This window comes from Aplidium turbinatum, chromosome 15, assembly GCF_918807975.1.
Source record: "Aplidium turbinatum chromosome 15, kaAplTurb1.1, whole genome shotgun sequence".
Lineage (NCBI taxonomy): Eukaryota > Metazoa > Chordata > Ascidiacea > Aplousobranchia > Polyclinidae > Aplidium > Aplidium turbinatum.
In genome coordinates, this window is record NC_137486.1 from 2,291,386 (window position 1) to 2,306,678 (window position 15,293).

General features: G+C 40.3%; 1 protein-coding gene across 1 annotated transcript; it reads left to right on the top strand.

The window, feature by feature from the left end:
- The first annotated feature begins 237 nt into the window (after window positions 1–237).
- Window positions 238–14,725, top strand: LOC145784318 (RAS guanyl-releasing protein 2-A-like). The gene is made up of 18 exons (XM_082596117.1): window positions 238–394; window positions 952–1,447; window positions 3,010–3,112; window positions 3,605–3,661; window positions 3,841–3,969; window positions 5,861–6,020; window positions 6,222–6,395; window positions 6,538–6,654; window positions 6,954–7,054; window positions 7,726–7,834; window positions 8,512–8,673; window positions 8,979–9,086; window positions 9,660–9,775; window positions 10,191–10,338; window positions 10,741–10,777; window positions 12,656–12,817; window positions 13,266–13,930; window positions 14,115–14,725. The coding sequence occupies exons 1-18, from the start codon at window positions 263–265 to the stop codon at window positions 14,244–14,246; spliced, it is 3,108 nt and encodes a 1,035-aa protein (XP_082452243.1). The 5' UTR covers window positions 238–262; the 3' UTR covers window positions 14,247–14,725.
- Window positions 14,726–15,293: the final 568 nt, after the last annotated feature.

Genomic DNA, 15,293 nt, shown 5'->3' on the forward strand with positions numbered 1-15,293 from the left:
ACTCACCCCGTTAGAACTGTTATAAAAAGGTAAATGACATTTATTGGGCATGTCTATCGTAAGCGCAGCATTGAGCATTCGGTAATGATGGGCCGGCTTCCTGGTCAGAGGCACCCTGGGTCGGCGTCCAAGCTTCTAATTTTTTTAGGAATCTTTGATCAGGCCAGAACTCAGGTGGAGGGATTCCTCTGTTAATGACTTATGTTTTGCTTGCGTTTAGAATCTAATGTAGAATTTGTTGATTATATTTTGTTAATCTGACATGCCTTATAGCTGGGCACAATTGTTTTCCCACGGACGAGGAAGTCCAGAGTCATGTGAGGAAACCGTCAACAAAGTCGTCCGCAGAAAATCAACTTCAGCGCTGTTACGTCAAAACCACGCAAAGTCCCAAGTAAGGAAACAAAATGTTATTGAACGTTTTGTTGAAATTGAAACAACTTCAAAGTTTATTGTTGAAGAGATGATTGGAGGTATAAAACTTGAAAATTGCAAGTAGAAGTTTGCACATAGTACGAATCTGTAGGTTTTCGTCTGACTCTCTTCAGGAGCTATCGTCAGAATGAAATAAACTGAAATGTGGTGAAGTATTTATCGTAGAAGAAAAGCAAAATGTAAATTTGGCTAATCAGAAAAATTCAAAATAACGAAGGAGCTTTAAGTTTAAGGCATAAACAAATTCCTTTTGGTGTTATAAGATTGGAGCGAGCGTTTTTATAAAAATTGCTTCCAGTGCTGCCAAGTGGAACGAGGAACGACTTTCAACAAGAATTGATAACATTTCGAGTCTAATGTTTAATAATTTGTTATCCAACTAATATTTATTGATGAACAACAAAACTAGAAATATAAAGTTTAATTAATGTAATATCCAAGTTTGCGTTCCAGGTTTGGTATTGAAGTCTGTCCCTCACTAGCTTGCGTGCACCTTATTACTGCGATGCTTTACAGATTGATTTCTCAAACTATTCTCCGCCAGCACGAAAGTTGTCTAGTATTACTCCGCCGCCAAAGAAACTTTTAAACCCGCGCCAACGAAGCTACACCATTCACGATTTGTCGAACAAAATAAAGGGGAACAAGCATCGACAAGGTGACAACGCACCTGCTAATAACACGATTCTCAACTTGGATGACAAACAAAGACATCGCTTCAAAGATTTTGCTCTGGGCTTTGTTTCATCAAAGAGGCTTCGACGTTATAGCAGCAGCCACAACCACACAATCCACCAGAGAAGTGAAGTGTGCCAACTCTCCCCTCTGGTCACCTCTGAAAGGTGCAGACGGTTACGCCAGTCTTCCCCTGTGACGATGATGAGGCATGTGTCGAATGGTGCACCATACAAGCAACTGACGTCATCAAATGGTGACGTGTCGGATATTAGAGAATCACGTGACGATCCTGCCAGCGTTGAGTTCCTTGTGAGGAAATGTGCTGATTGTTTCGGTGAGTAGACGCTTGATCGTTTGTATCCATCCGTAGTCGTGTTTTGGGGGGCAACACAAAATTCTGTCTAACTAACATCTTCAGCAGGCAGTATTTGCCATACACGAGAAGGTCCTACTTCAAGGCATGAGAGAATCATTGCATGCATTAAAATATCAGTGAAAAATTTTAATTTACGCATTCTTTGATTCACATTGTTCAGTCATCACTGCAAACACCATATAATGAGTGCATCTAAGTTTTATGACTTTGCAGCGCAAACGTTTTAAATTCCAAAATTACAGTAGACGCTAACCATAGCGATCTGACTGAAGGCCGATGTAATTTCGATTTTGAACTTTAAGCTAAATTTACTTTATATCGCTTTGAAATGATAGTTTTGAAAAACCAAATTGCCAAAGTGTGATCCCTGAATCCCAAATCACTGCAAAACTTTTGATTTTACGTTGAAATAATGACAAACCTTTCCCTATTACCAGTGTTGCCAGACGTTTTTAGATTTCCAGCACAACTGCCAAAATTTAGTCCATTAATATGTATAGTAACAAAATTAACTCCAAATCACACAAAATACATACAAAGACGGTATTTATTGACGAATACTCAAACTATCAACTTATATCAGCGATTTTGGCTGCTAACAAATCGACCTTCATTCAAACTTAAAGCAGCACGTTGTCATGGCCTGTGTATAAAGGCTGCCATAACGCAAACTTAGTTGCACCATATATCTGGAGGAATGTTTGAGACCGCTCCGATAGCTCAGTTGGCAAAGGACAGCTCTCCATTCAGCGGCACCTAGTGGACGGAATAACGTACAGATGACAACACTTCAACAATCGGAAACTTCACTCTGTCGATCTCGGTGACCGGGCCTGCGTCAGTGATTCAAAGCCTATACAAGTATGCGAAACTGCCAGGTTGAAGCTTTCAAAGAAGCTTTCTTACTTCGAGGAAAAAGATTCCCTCAATTAATCCAATGAACTGTTTATAAGTAATGCAAAAAGGTATTAAATCGCAGACACATAAAATTCAATACCATTGTCAACTTGTAATTTCAAAATAGCCCAGCTTTACGAAATGCAGAGTGCTGCAAGAGAGGATGGGCATACAAAGTGCACTTTATCTTTATTTGCTCTTCCAATTTATCCGTTGATATTCTGTGATATTTCTGCAATCCTTTTGGTTAGCTGTGGAGAAAACTTTGAAAGCATTGGTGGCCCACATGCCTGGGCTTGTCCCGTGTGTCACTTTTATATCAGGCAATGCAAACCTCATTGAGTATTAGTACACTAGCTAACGATGCATGGAATTAATCTTGTTATTTTGATTTGCATTTGCTGAAAAGAATATTTCGTGCACTTGGTCATGGATTGTTTATTTTTGATTTAAAAAAACAGTAATAACTTCACAGTTTGTGCAATTAATTGAAACCACTATCGCTCATTGACGTCATGATTCCGTTGGCGCGTGTTCTCGAGATCGAACCAGTCTGAATTGAAAGCAACAATGATGGTCTTCACTACTCTCTTAACTTTTGGTGATCCGCTTGTTTCCTACAGACAGAGATGGCAACTGCAGCAACGAGGAGTTCCTCTGCATCCTCTTCCTCACCCACCGATGGTTCATGACGTCAGAACAGCTCATGGTCCTGTTCTCGCAACTATATCCTTATGACGCATCTATCAGTTTGTAGGTTAAAATTATATGTGGTTGACATCAGTTCTTCAGACGAAAAGTAGCAAGCGCACGGTTTCAACCACTGATGCATGTTGCACTCTCATGCAGCGCAGCTTGCTTCTGCCACCTCGTCTTGTTCTCAAAGTATTGTAGCTTCTAATAATGAGGTAAACCTTACAAAGGCAAAACAAGCTGTTTCTTGCCGTTGTCCTTAAAATCCAAAAAGTAAATCTTGTTAGCAATTCGGTGATGGCTTAAGCATACTCATGACCCTGATCATTCAAACACGATGAAGAACCCAGACCAAACATATTGTGGATGGTAGCGGTTAAAAAGCTATTTTGATGCAAATTTTGTTTTTCATACAATATTTGGTTTTCTAATTGTACATTACGATGACCACAAATTACAATTGTGATGTCACAGCGCATGTCAGTTTACTTGTGGTGACTTCCTTAACTCTTTCGATGATTTTACGTATGAAGAAGAAAAGTCGACTGAGGGCTTCGGAAGCAAAGTATTCTATGCTATCAGGTAATGATCTACGATTAACCTAAGTTATCGCTGGTGAAAAGCCACGTTCTCATTTACTATAAATCCACTTAGTTTTGAGGTTTTATGGTACGCCTGGTGCGAAACCTTTAAGCCCCGATCAAAACACTGTTCACAATAGGCTTGTTTGAACCAAAGTTAACATTTCCATTTTTTTGTAGGTTTTGGCTCCACAAATATCCTCATATATTCGACTTGGACTTAAAACTAGTCAGAGCTCTACAAGATCTCCAAAATTTAAGCTTGAATGACCAGGAAGTCGATAGATCCCTCATTGATTTGAGCAACAAGTGAGAAATTGACATCATAAACATTTTTAAATATAAAAGTTCCTTGAGCACTTTATGTACTTTCAACTTCTATGACATCGTTCCCTGAATCGAAATATATCATCGATGCCCATTAGAGAACAATGATCGCTCGGTGCTTAAGACTTAGTTAGGGTTGTGGAGTAGGGGTCATATGGATTTTTACAATACAAAACGATGAACAAAATTTATGTTTATTTCTCAATGTACATTCGAACGACCTGTTTTAGCCTGATGCTGCGAGTTCGCTGTGGTAGTAGCGGTTTGCACTAGCTTTCGGAACACCGTTCCCTAGTCATTTGTTATTCGTCATAGCACATGACTAGGAAAATGTGTTTTGAAAGCTAGTGCAAACCGCTATTACCACAGTGAACTCGCAGCATCAGGCTAAAATAGGTCGTTTGTATCTGCATTTTTGAAGTAAAAAACGATCATGCTGCTAAAAGCGAAACACAATCGATTGAATAACATTTTTGCTTGCAATCTTTTTTCCAAAATACTGTCTCTTGTTCTCCGTATTTCGCTGTAAAACTTTTGCGGCAAATAAAAGTGTTTGTTTTGTCAGTTTTTGTGAAAGTCTCCTTTTCAATTTCAATCACAGCTTATGTGAGATTAAATATTAAAAAAATAGAAAATGACCAAATTAAAAAAAATCTGGTAACCCTCAAGTTTCATGTTTCGTACAAATTCCCTTATTTTGTCAATATGTTCCTGTGGTGTGCTAGTTGCTGGTGAGCAGCGACTTTTTATTTGTTGCAATCTCTGTGTTAACTGACGAAACGCCGGAAATCAAGCTGGTTATAATTTTCAACATTTTGTTGTAGCGTAGTTTCCAATCACTAGATTTGTAGAAGAACGCAAGAAATTGTTTCATTATAAAATGCCTGGTGGACAGTCTCATGCTGTATCTTAAATTTTGTTGTTTTCTTCATAATCTTGGTTAAAGCTGGTTGGTTGGAGTCTTATGCATCTTTTATATTTTTAATCGTCGACATTCGAAACCGAGCCATTGCTACCACAAAGAGGTTTTAGTGAACACGGCACGGTCGCTGAAAGCACCTCTGTGCCTTCTAAGGTTTTAGAGTTGTCACAAAATGTTCCTTTCCCCTCAGTGGCAACCGTGCTCGTCGTCATCCCACCACTCATGCCATGCCTCAGTTTGCAATAGGCAAGCTGCAAGTCATGTCGCGGCCTACGTTACCAGTCATGGCAAGACTTTCTAAGTGATACAGCTATTTCGTTCACTTACATTAAAGAGACGTATGTTGACGATCAATCGACGATGTTGCCATCCGTGAAATTATAAACAAGCCAAGCAAATGCTTATCATGACGTCACGTCCACTTGCACGCGAGTACTTGTCGCTTTATCTCACAATCGCTGTTCAGTATGACGTATTTTCGCAGTCTTCAATGGCTGACGACTGCATTCTAACCCTCCAAACAAATGGCTTGCATCTTTGTTTACTTCCGTCGGAGACGTGCTGAACGATTGTATAATAAAAGAATTTTCGGCATAATCTGTCATTCTCGGCTTTAACCAGATTTTTACTTTCACGACAACCCACGAACCAAAGTTCTGGTTTTGGAGTTGTTATTCTGCCTATTATTATCGGTCTCTAATCTTTGATTACATTTCTGGTACACCAGCTTGTTTGCTTACGAGATGCACGGATATGAAGAGATGCTAAATTTTTGTGTGGTGGAACCTTAATTCTGTAAGCTTTGAGCTCTTGCCCAGGCGTTAAAGTGCAAGCGCAGCTCAATTACAAAGCAACCTACAAGAGGCACATGCGTATTTCACTCTAGATATATTGAAACCAGATAAGTACGGTGCATTAAACAGCAAATTAATTTCCCCTTATTTTCACCAGGGACTCCTACAAATGGATGTCAGAGGCTCACATGTCCGTCCGACCCTCCCAACTAAGCAGGAAGCGTCGCAAAGTATCTCTAGTGTTCAATCATCTGGAGCCGGCGGAGATTGCCATCCACATGTCCTACCTGGAGTACAAAAGCTTCCGGAGGTTGACGGTAAGCACCAAACAAACTGGCACCGTGTAAGAGATGTCGATCCCTGACTTCTGTTGAAGCTGACAGTAACGTGATTGTTATTTCACTTTGCTTGAAAACAGATTTGTGTTTCCATGGCCATGGTGTTTCTAACAGTTGTTCATTGTTGATAACAATGGATTGTAGAAGATGAGTGTTAGCTGACGTCGCATTGCCTTACAGCTGTCGGACTTCCACGACTACGCGGTGCACGGCGCTGTAAAAGACAATCTAAAACTGGAAAGAGTTGTTTTCTTATTTAATAACATCACACACTGGGTCCAGTGCATGATACTTGATCATCACAAGCCACAAGAGCGCGCTGTCGCTATTGTTAAGTTTGTGGAAGTTGCCAAGGTAAGTTCACCGCTAGGTGACGTGATTGGTTTCCATGAGATGTTGAATATTGATCTTTATGATAACGACTGACTTCAAACATCACAATACTTCTTTTAAAACCTGAGATTTTGGTTACATGACGTAATATTCACGTTTATAGAAATTATTCGCCATGCTCAACTTCAATACGTTGATGGCGATAGTTGGCGCGTTGACCCACACCGCCATATCGAGGATGAAGAAGACGATGGCTGCCGTCCCTAAAGAAACTCTAAAGGTGAGTTTTTGAGACAGAAGTGTTGAGTGATCCCAGCCAACAAGCGTACGTCTTGAGACGACTATGGATTCATTTAAGGTTCTTGATAAGCCGATATGGAACAATGGTAAAGCATTAAATTGCGCTGTCGCACCAGATCCCTCATAAGTAACAAATTGTAATGACACCTTGAAGGAATATGATGACACCTTTACTTTTGTTCCTTCTATGTGCAAATAACGGTAACGCGACAAAGTTGCCATGGTAGGTTGCCAACAATGTGAGGATGTCCCACTTTTGATCCACATTCTTTGCCGCAGACACTCGATGAATTCATAGACCTCCTTGATTCTAAGTCGAACTACTGCGGGTACAGACGAGCTTACAGCCAAGTCGTGGATCAATTCAAGATACCTGTCATGTGGGTGGATGATAAGTTTGAGATATTTGTTGTGAAAACAGCCACGTCCTTCCGCATTAATGGACAGTTATGCAAAGACAACTCGTTTCTTTAACGAACAAATTGTTAAGCAACAACTACATGTTATCATACAAGCTAAAACAAACAAAAATACTTTCTTGCAAAATATTCAACAAAGTAGCTTCAGTGGCTTTGATTCTATGTCACGCTTCGGCACACGCAGAAGTTTTGTTATTCAGAAGTAATCTTTCATTGTTTTTCAACCAACACCTTGTTTAACTTTCCTGTGTTGCTGTATTACGCGGGCTCTATTTTTATACTCGCTCTGTGAAAGTATCTGACTCACCAACATATTGCATCGCTCATTAATCATTGCACAAGACTGCTTATATCTTGTGATTGTGTCGTAGTTCAAACACTCGCTGCAACATTGTAGTATCGTGTATTTGTTAGACGTCTATTCGACAAAATATGATGACTAACAAACTCGCTTGTGTAGTCGTCCTTTTAAAAGGATGAGGCTTCTTGGGTATCTCCGCTTGCTGCCATTTTCCTGTTTGTCTAGCAGGGAATTCCCCTTCGTCACTTCCTGTGTTGTAGAGGTGGATTGGTTGTTATTGAGACGTTCAATAGACAGTGAGGCACGTTGCTAATGCTTTTTCTCCCGGCAGAGGCATACTGATGAAGGATTTCATCGCTCTCCACGCCGCCCTCCCGGATAGGGTTGGAGATGGTTTGATCAACGTACGTAAAATGGTCATGATCGGTTCCACATTCCAGGTGGGTGCCGTCATCTTTCGTGTCTTTGTGGTGCAGTGATCTTGCTCCTTGAGAGAGAAATAACTTTCTTTGCTAATCAGATTCTATTGTAGAATAGTAGTTTTTATTACAATATTTTAATATAAGCGTACATCACAACAACATACAATTCACAAACATAGAGAAGCGCTTAAATACCCTGAGTGTTGAACAATTCAACCTGATTAGGCAAGAGCAGCGCCAATCAGCTGCTCCCATTTACACTAGTACAACTGAAAAAAAAAAAAAAAAAAACGGTTCAAAACCAGGGTTGGTCGTGAACAAACAGTCACAATTTCTGGACTATAAATAAAGGTATGGGGAAAATTCGAATTTTTAAGCCTTAGTTCAAGTTCCCTCTCCAACAAACCTTTCAAAGCAGTTCCACAAAGCAACAAAAGCAGCAGGACATATTATCCAAGTAGCCGGTGTATGTGTAAATTTTGTAGAGTTGTGTCTCGGCAAACATAACAGTTGTTGTTTTTTTGTTTTCCCACATGAGGCTGGGCTCATCAATATCACACTACTAATTCTACCACAGACTATCGAAATACCGATGTCTGTCGTTGCAGTTTCCACTGGTGTCTAAAGCATTGTCCAGTTTCAGACCTAACCTTAGAAGACTTTAATTGGCTAATTTCTCATCGTTCTCTTTACAGGAACTTGTTCCTTTACAACGAGTCAGCTTCCCCTATGAAGTTAACCCTGACCTGCTCAACACTCTCAGAGTTTCTTTATACCTTTATTATAACGAGGAAGAAATATATCAGTTGTCCATTAGCAGGGAGCCTCGTGACACGAAGCACAGCACGTCTGGACAAGTGAGTGATGGTTTGTGGATTTCTTCGCAATAGAGTTACCCAGATATTCCAGTTGCAAAGTGGCGGGTTAGTTATTAATGATGGGAATGAAATCCTGATAAAATGTGGAAAAAAGTAAAAACTTAAAATTAGTTTAATAAATTATTTTGAAATTTTTCACGTCTTAATATTTTGTGTATTCTTAGTGTAATGGGCTTCTTCATTTCTAACTATTATAAGTTTTGTTGCTGACCAAAGTTGTCTGAACTGAGAGTGAATCACGGTCGTCTCTGTGACGTTTCTTTATCCCATTGTTCCGTCTGCAGACGCCCTCCCCGTCCAAGATGATCAACATGGGGTTTGCTGAGTTTGCCAGCTTCACTTGCCAGTTCGGTGACGACACAATCAAACAGCACGTCACAGCGATGGTTGGGGTACGTCATAAGGTCATTTGGCTGATATTTTTGTGGCAAGAATTTGCTCACAACTTTATCCACTTCAAATTGTAACCCCGGGTGTGTGGCCCATGACGCCAAAATCTATAAATTTGTTAATGACTAGTAGATAATGTCCCAGAAACAGGAAAATTAAGCAACGATGGTGCAGCTTTTGGACTGTGCAGTCAAGCAACGCACAAGCGGAAATTCCAACGGCAACTTCTGTGACCACATTCCTCGGTGGTTGAACGTTTTTACACGTAGCCACTCGAAACAGTCGAGATTTAGCTTCGTCAGACCGAAGTCATAGTATTCAGAATACCTAAGATGGAAAAAATAGGAACAAAGAGTCACAGCGTTCCCATGAATTTGGAATCTTCTTAATGTATAGAGTTGCTATCAATTTTATTGTTTTTTTTTTAGTTTCTCCGCTTATTAAAACCTGCATTGGAATTTCCTTTGCACTCAACTTTCTATAGTTTCACAGTCGTGTACGATCGTGTCCAATTAAAACAACAATTCTTAGTATTTGATTCCAACGTTATTCTGCTCTTTCGGTCTCTTTTGCAGTCTGTGTTCAAAACTTACGACGAAAACTCGGACGGTTTCATCTCCGAAGTTGAGTTTGGAAACTTTATTCAAAACTTCCCCGGCTTGGACTCTTTCGCCACTGTTGACAAGGACAAGTGAGTATGATGGAACAAGTAGTTTGAGTAAAACCCGAGTTACAAGACAAAACATCAAAGTCTTAATTCCGATCCATAAAATAGTTCTTGTCTATGAACGACAATATCATGAAAGTTTATTACTTGTCATGGTTGGACTAAAGAAGTAAGATGCGATGGACAGAATGAGATGGAGAATAAGAGTGCAGGCAATCGCTGCAAGGATAGAGCTGGCCACCCCCACTTATGGGAACATTTATCAATAAAACATGTTTTACGATTAATCCTAGCCGACAGGGATGCAGGCCTATTTCTTTAAAATTAATCAATTTGCTTCAGATAAACGATCTGCATCTCTAGCTCATCAAACCCTCTCAACTTGGTTCATCATTCCTGTGGTTAGTTTGTAGCCAACTAAAGTGATTCTTCTTTTCAGGGACGGGCGGATTAGCATGGCAGAGATGGTTGACTACTTTTTGAAGATCAGCTCAACTCGACGAAATCAGGTTTGTCAAAGCTTCAAACATGATTTCGTCGAAACCACGTATTTCCACCCAACATTCTGCGAGGAGTGCACTAGACTGGTAAGCGTTGTATCTACATGATTGAGATCAATTTGCTAATGCGAAACCAACTTGATAGACATTAGTCACTGTGGGTTTATTTATTACGGGACACTTTGCAAAGACAAAATAGTCTCGGCGGTTTATTTATCACTGAAAAGCGTAACAGAAACGATGTCGGTGGCACGTTGCATGGCAAAACATCGCGTACATTGTTGACTTCGCTGGTTCGACATAGAAACAACGTTGTGCTTCCGCCACAGTTTGGAACATTATAACTTTGCTCCTGGTTGTGAATTCAACTACGTTCCACTGGATTAGTCTTCATCAATGCGCAAAGTGGTTCTCTTGAGCAAACCTGTAGCTGTGCATCTCGACATCAAGAAGTTTTCACTAAATAATTATATTTTATTACTTTTTCAGCTATGGGGACTGGTAAAGCAAGGCTGGAAATGTCGAGGTAAGCATTCTAAAACACTTAACGCAGTTTCAAACACCAAGGTTCCAGCATTATTAGTAAATTAAACATTTTGAAATGTTTAAGAAATTTCCTTGTGTGTTCCACATAGTTGTGGAACCTCAACAAGCGATTTCCATTTGTTCCAAGTTTGCACTCAGCTTTGGGAATTTAATGTGGGATGCCCCAGTAGTTGTAATCGACCGAAACTAAACTGCCGCCTCTTTGGTAATGTTCTGGCCGCGAACGTGTCTGACGTCAATCGTCTTTGTGTGTGACATCATAAAAGCGTGATATATTGAGATACAAAAATGTGCATTGCATCGAGTGCGTCTGACGGGCGTCGACACGAACTTGCGTTTATATAACATCACCAGACATTAGATGAACGTGGTGGCAAATATAGTTTGCAAAAATGAAGAATTATGAATACAGTAGCTAGAAAACAATTTACTTTTAAGAATGCTTATATTATAAAATGCGACAAGATGGAAGGTGCGTGTAGAATAGATGGTTTGTTCACAGCTACATCAGCAGGCTCTTCTAGGCAGTCAGCTGCAAAGAATAGACGCTAACTCGATCTATGCAAGAATAGAGTTTGGATGAAGCGTCATCAAGAGAACACCTTGCGTGCCAGAGCAGATTTTCAGGAAGTTGTTCCTGGAGTTTGATGAAAATATTAAACTTGATTGACAATACTGTTTAGTTGAGAAAGCACTAACTGGTTCCCGTTGCCCGCAATGCAGTTGAGCTATGGCTGGTAACGTTATGGCAACGCGGTTAGAAGGCCTCGTTGAAATGGGGTTGCATTATATGACCCCAGTTGCAACCGAGTGGGTTGCATATGAGCACAAAATAAAACATGCTTAATATCATTGCGTTGTAAAACCGATGATATAATGAGCGCAGTGTTGGGATTCAATCCAGAGAGCAACCGGTTCGTCTCCTTGCTCATTGTTGAAGATCAACTTATTCTTTGTAAGGGTATTTAAAAATACGTCTACAAATACAAATAGGCTTATTAAGGCAATTATTTTATTTACCGTAATAATCTATACACTTTCTTATAGACATTTCAAATCACGTATGTAGCTAAATTAGCTAATTTCTCAAAAATATTTTCAGCCACGCGAAAATAGCAGATTGGCTTCTTTGACTAAAATTAGCCACATCTGGCAACCCTGCGTATGATTACATCAGGTCCATTCAGCAGCAGAACAGGAAGCAAATTTTGGGAGAGAGTACCAGATATTTTAAATTATTATTGGAATTAGCAAGATAAAATAAATAATTTAAAATTTAGGTCCAAAATAGGAAACAGACTTTGGGGGGTGTTGGGACTTGCCCCCAGACAATTTTGACAATTTTAACCTTAGTTTGATCGGTTTTTGTGCATTTTTAGGCCCAATGGTAATGCTTTGTTTTTCTTTATCGAGACTCACATTTTGTAGCCAATTTGACCAAATTTAATAAATTAAAAACTAGATTTTTGTAAAAGTTCAAACGACAGGTTTTGATTTAAAATTGAAGTTACACTGTGAATATTTTTTCTTTCACTTCAGAAGAATTTCAAAAAAAGTTTGAGAGGATTTCCACCGCTGAGATCATGTGTTTCGTCGCCACACGTTAGGTTCATAAAATAAGATCGAGCGAGCGCAAAAACATCGTTTTATTAGTTTGGGGAGAAATCACGCGACCAAGTGCTCCCCATTTATCCTGTCTACTGGGTTCGCTCCAGGAAGTTTGCCAGAAACCTGTTCTGCGAACTTTTTCATGCTTAGGAAGCGGTTCGCGCGAACCGGCCGAATTCCACCACTTGTTGCATTGTTGTTGTGTCGCTAAAAGTAACTTAAACAAAGTAAATTATCGCTTTTCCGCTAGGTTGTGCTATAAACTGCCACAAGCACTGCAAGGATAGAATTGTTCAGGAATGCAGGATCAAGCCGAGCAATCGGAGCAATAGCGCCACCTCGCACATGAATAAAAAGAAACAAGGAGAAAAAGGCTCTGTGTCGTCAGAATCGGATTTCTCTGTGAATGGAGGTGGGCTCTCGTGCTGCTAATTGTTTTAGCGTTATCAAAGCAATGACGCTTCTGAATAACAATGCACTTTGCGAGTATGCCTGCTCTTTTTAGCGCTCTTTGGTGCAGACAGTCTGAGCAACTGTTTTAATTGCAGAAGACAATGACCTCATCTATTGAAAGCATGAACTTATTCTTTGACGGCATGCTCTAACGAATGCAAGTCAAACAACTCATCCGCCGTTAGTGACCCGGTTCCTTTGACAATAAATTGTTTGTAAATTTTATAACCGCTAGATGTCGCTGTACACAAAGTAATCAAGAATTGTGCGTAATTACAAATACTGGATTTGCATTTTCATGATACTGAAGTGACAGACAACTTTGTGATTGAACAATGATTAATACAATCGCAGTTGCTGATGGAAACTATTGTGGTTATGACATGTTTCAATTTTTCTGTTATTAGATCTGCCACGTCCAAACTCCAATGATGACGACACGTTTGAGTGTTCAGAGAGTAAACCTCTTCCCACCATCGTCAATCGATCTGTTTCCCTTCCAGTTTCTGACGTCACTTCTTCCAAGTCCAACCTACATCCGAAGAAAAGCCGTCAAAAGAAAAGTTTGATGTCAAAGACGCCTCCTCCTACTCGTAAGCCATCCTCCCCTATTCTTAATCCTAGAGCTGGGAGGAACTCTTTGCAAAAGATGCACAACATGATCAAGAAAAAGAAATCATCTAAACTTGATGCCTCACTGCAAAGCACGAGCTCCCAGCGGTCTTCGTTTCTTCACGGGAAGTCTTTCAAAGAAGACAACCTTGATTCCAGAACTCCAGACGGTCTAAAACCAATCACTGAGGCGAACAATGCATGTGAGCAGCTACAAGCAACGATTCCTGAATCTTCTGTTGCCTTGACGAACGATCAGGCGTCGGCAGAACGCCGTGACAGCGGTCTGAGCGATTGTAGCTACGCTACTTTCCCGTTCAGATCTGTATCCGCTCCAGTGACCCCGCTGATGAACGAGCCGCCTGGCGGAGTTTTAAGCTTCCCATACTCGTCAAATACGTCGGTGTCCTCGGACCACTCATCAATCACATTCGGTGGAACCGAGACGGGAACCACCAACGTAAGTGATTGCCATGCTTCAGTGTTACATTGAACGATGTTCTCGGGTTTGAAGTATGTTTTTGAAAGTTGCCCCAACATTCGTGCTTGGGACTCAAGGCCCTTCCTCTAACCGCTTCTTTGGATGTCATACCATCATGTTAATGTTGCAAAACGGTTTTTCAAGTTTTCTTATTTTGTTACAGAAGTGCATTGTGGAGGAGAATGACCGACTACGTAGCGAAAACGAACGATTACGTCAACAACTCCGAAAAGCCACCGACGTCATTGAAAAACTTCAAGAAAAACTTTCAAACTCTCTCTTAGTGACGTCATAATTTCCAAGCACTTTCAGTTTTTTGCGCCATGCAAAAGGGCGTCATCCACGGTGCAATAAGCCAAGTTCAGATTAATTTACTAATTTTTATTTTCTTAGCGATTTGTTTAGTTCTTTTATTGAAACTACATGAAGTTGCACAAGTTGGTCGCGACCCGAGCTTCCTTCCCACCGCTCATCCACGACCGGTCAGCCTGCCATAAGTTCATAATCGATCGCGGGCGTGGATGAGCAATAGAGCATTGTTGCGTGAAGGTGGGCTACGGCATAACTGTGCCTGACAGCAGATCAACCATTTTTACATTGATTCAACGTTTGCAGACTTTCAATTAATCTAAATAACGGTTCAGTTGCTGTCTGGGAAAAGCTTTATGCGTCATTTGAGTCGAGTATTTGTTTCACCTAGGAACAGGATGCGATGTCTTCGAATTCTTTTCAAACTGTTTGTCGCAGTTAAACTTGAAAATACATAAAGTTGAATGTTCATCGTGTTTGCTGATGGAAGGATATTGTAGAGAAGCATGACTACCTGGAAATGGGAAGAGCTATAGTTTGTTTCGCGACTAGAGCTGGAAGATGTGGAGTGCCAAGGCACAAAGGCTAGACTGTTTCCTCAAGCACCAATTGTAATCTGCTGACCATTGTGATCAGATAATCTCACTTGCTACTGATCCACATATGAACTTTGCATAAATTGATTTTCGATTCGAATCACACAATCAGCTTAATCGGTCGCAAGATCTGCTTTTGGTGCAACCAACCATAAATCTCAGAACGTTGTTACAAGAAAGTCAGCAAATAAGCTGGGCCTAGGTAATTATTGCAAAAATTGTCAAAGCATTCACAGGATTGATTTTCGTAACATTTGTATGATTGACTATTAGCAGCAAGAATTGACACCGATCTTGATAAGATTAAGATGAAACACACGGAAGGCCTGCTCACAAGCCTTGCAAGTTCTGTGATACATTGATGCATCAGCTTCCTTCGGTGGCAATATGGAGTTGATGTAGTTGCAAGTGAAGCTTCAATTGTGCTAACCAAACGA

Excerpts from the sequence above, each read along its gene's own strand:
- LOC145784318 (XM_082596117.1), top strand. The coding sequence starts at position 263 with ATGCCTTATAGCTGGGCACAATTGTTTTCCCACGGACGAGGAAGTCCA. Across the intron at positions 6,655-6,953 it reads TCCCTAAAGAAACTCTAAAG|ACACTCGATGAATTCATAGA; the intron begins GTGAGTTTTTGA and ends TCTTTGCCGCAG. Across the intron at positions 10,339-10,740 it reads GCGAGGAGTGCACTAGACTG|CTATGGGGACTGGTAAAGCA; the intron begins GTAAGCGTTGTA and ends TTACTTTTTCAG.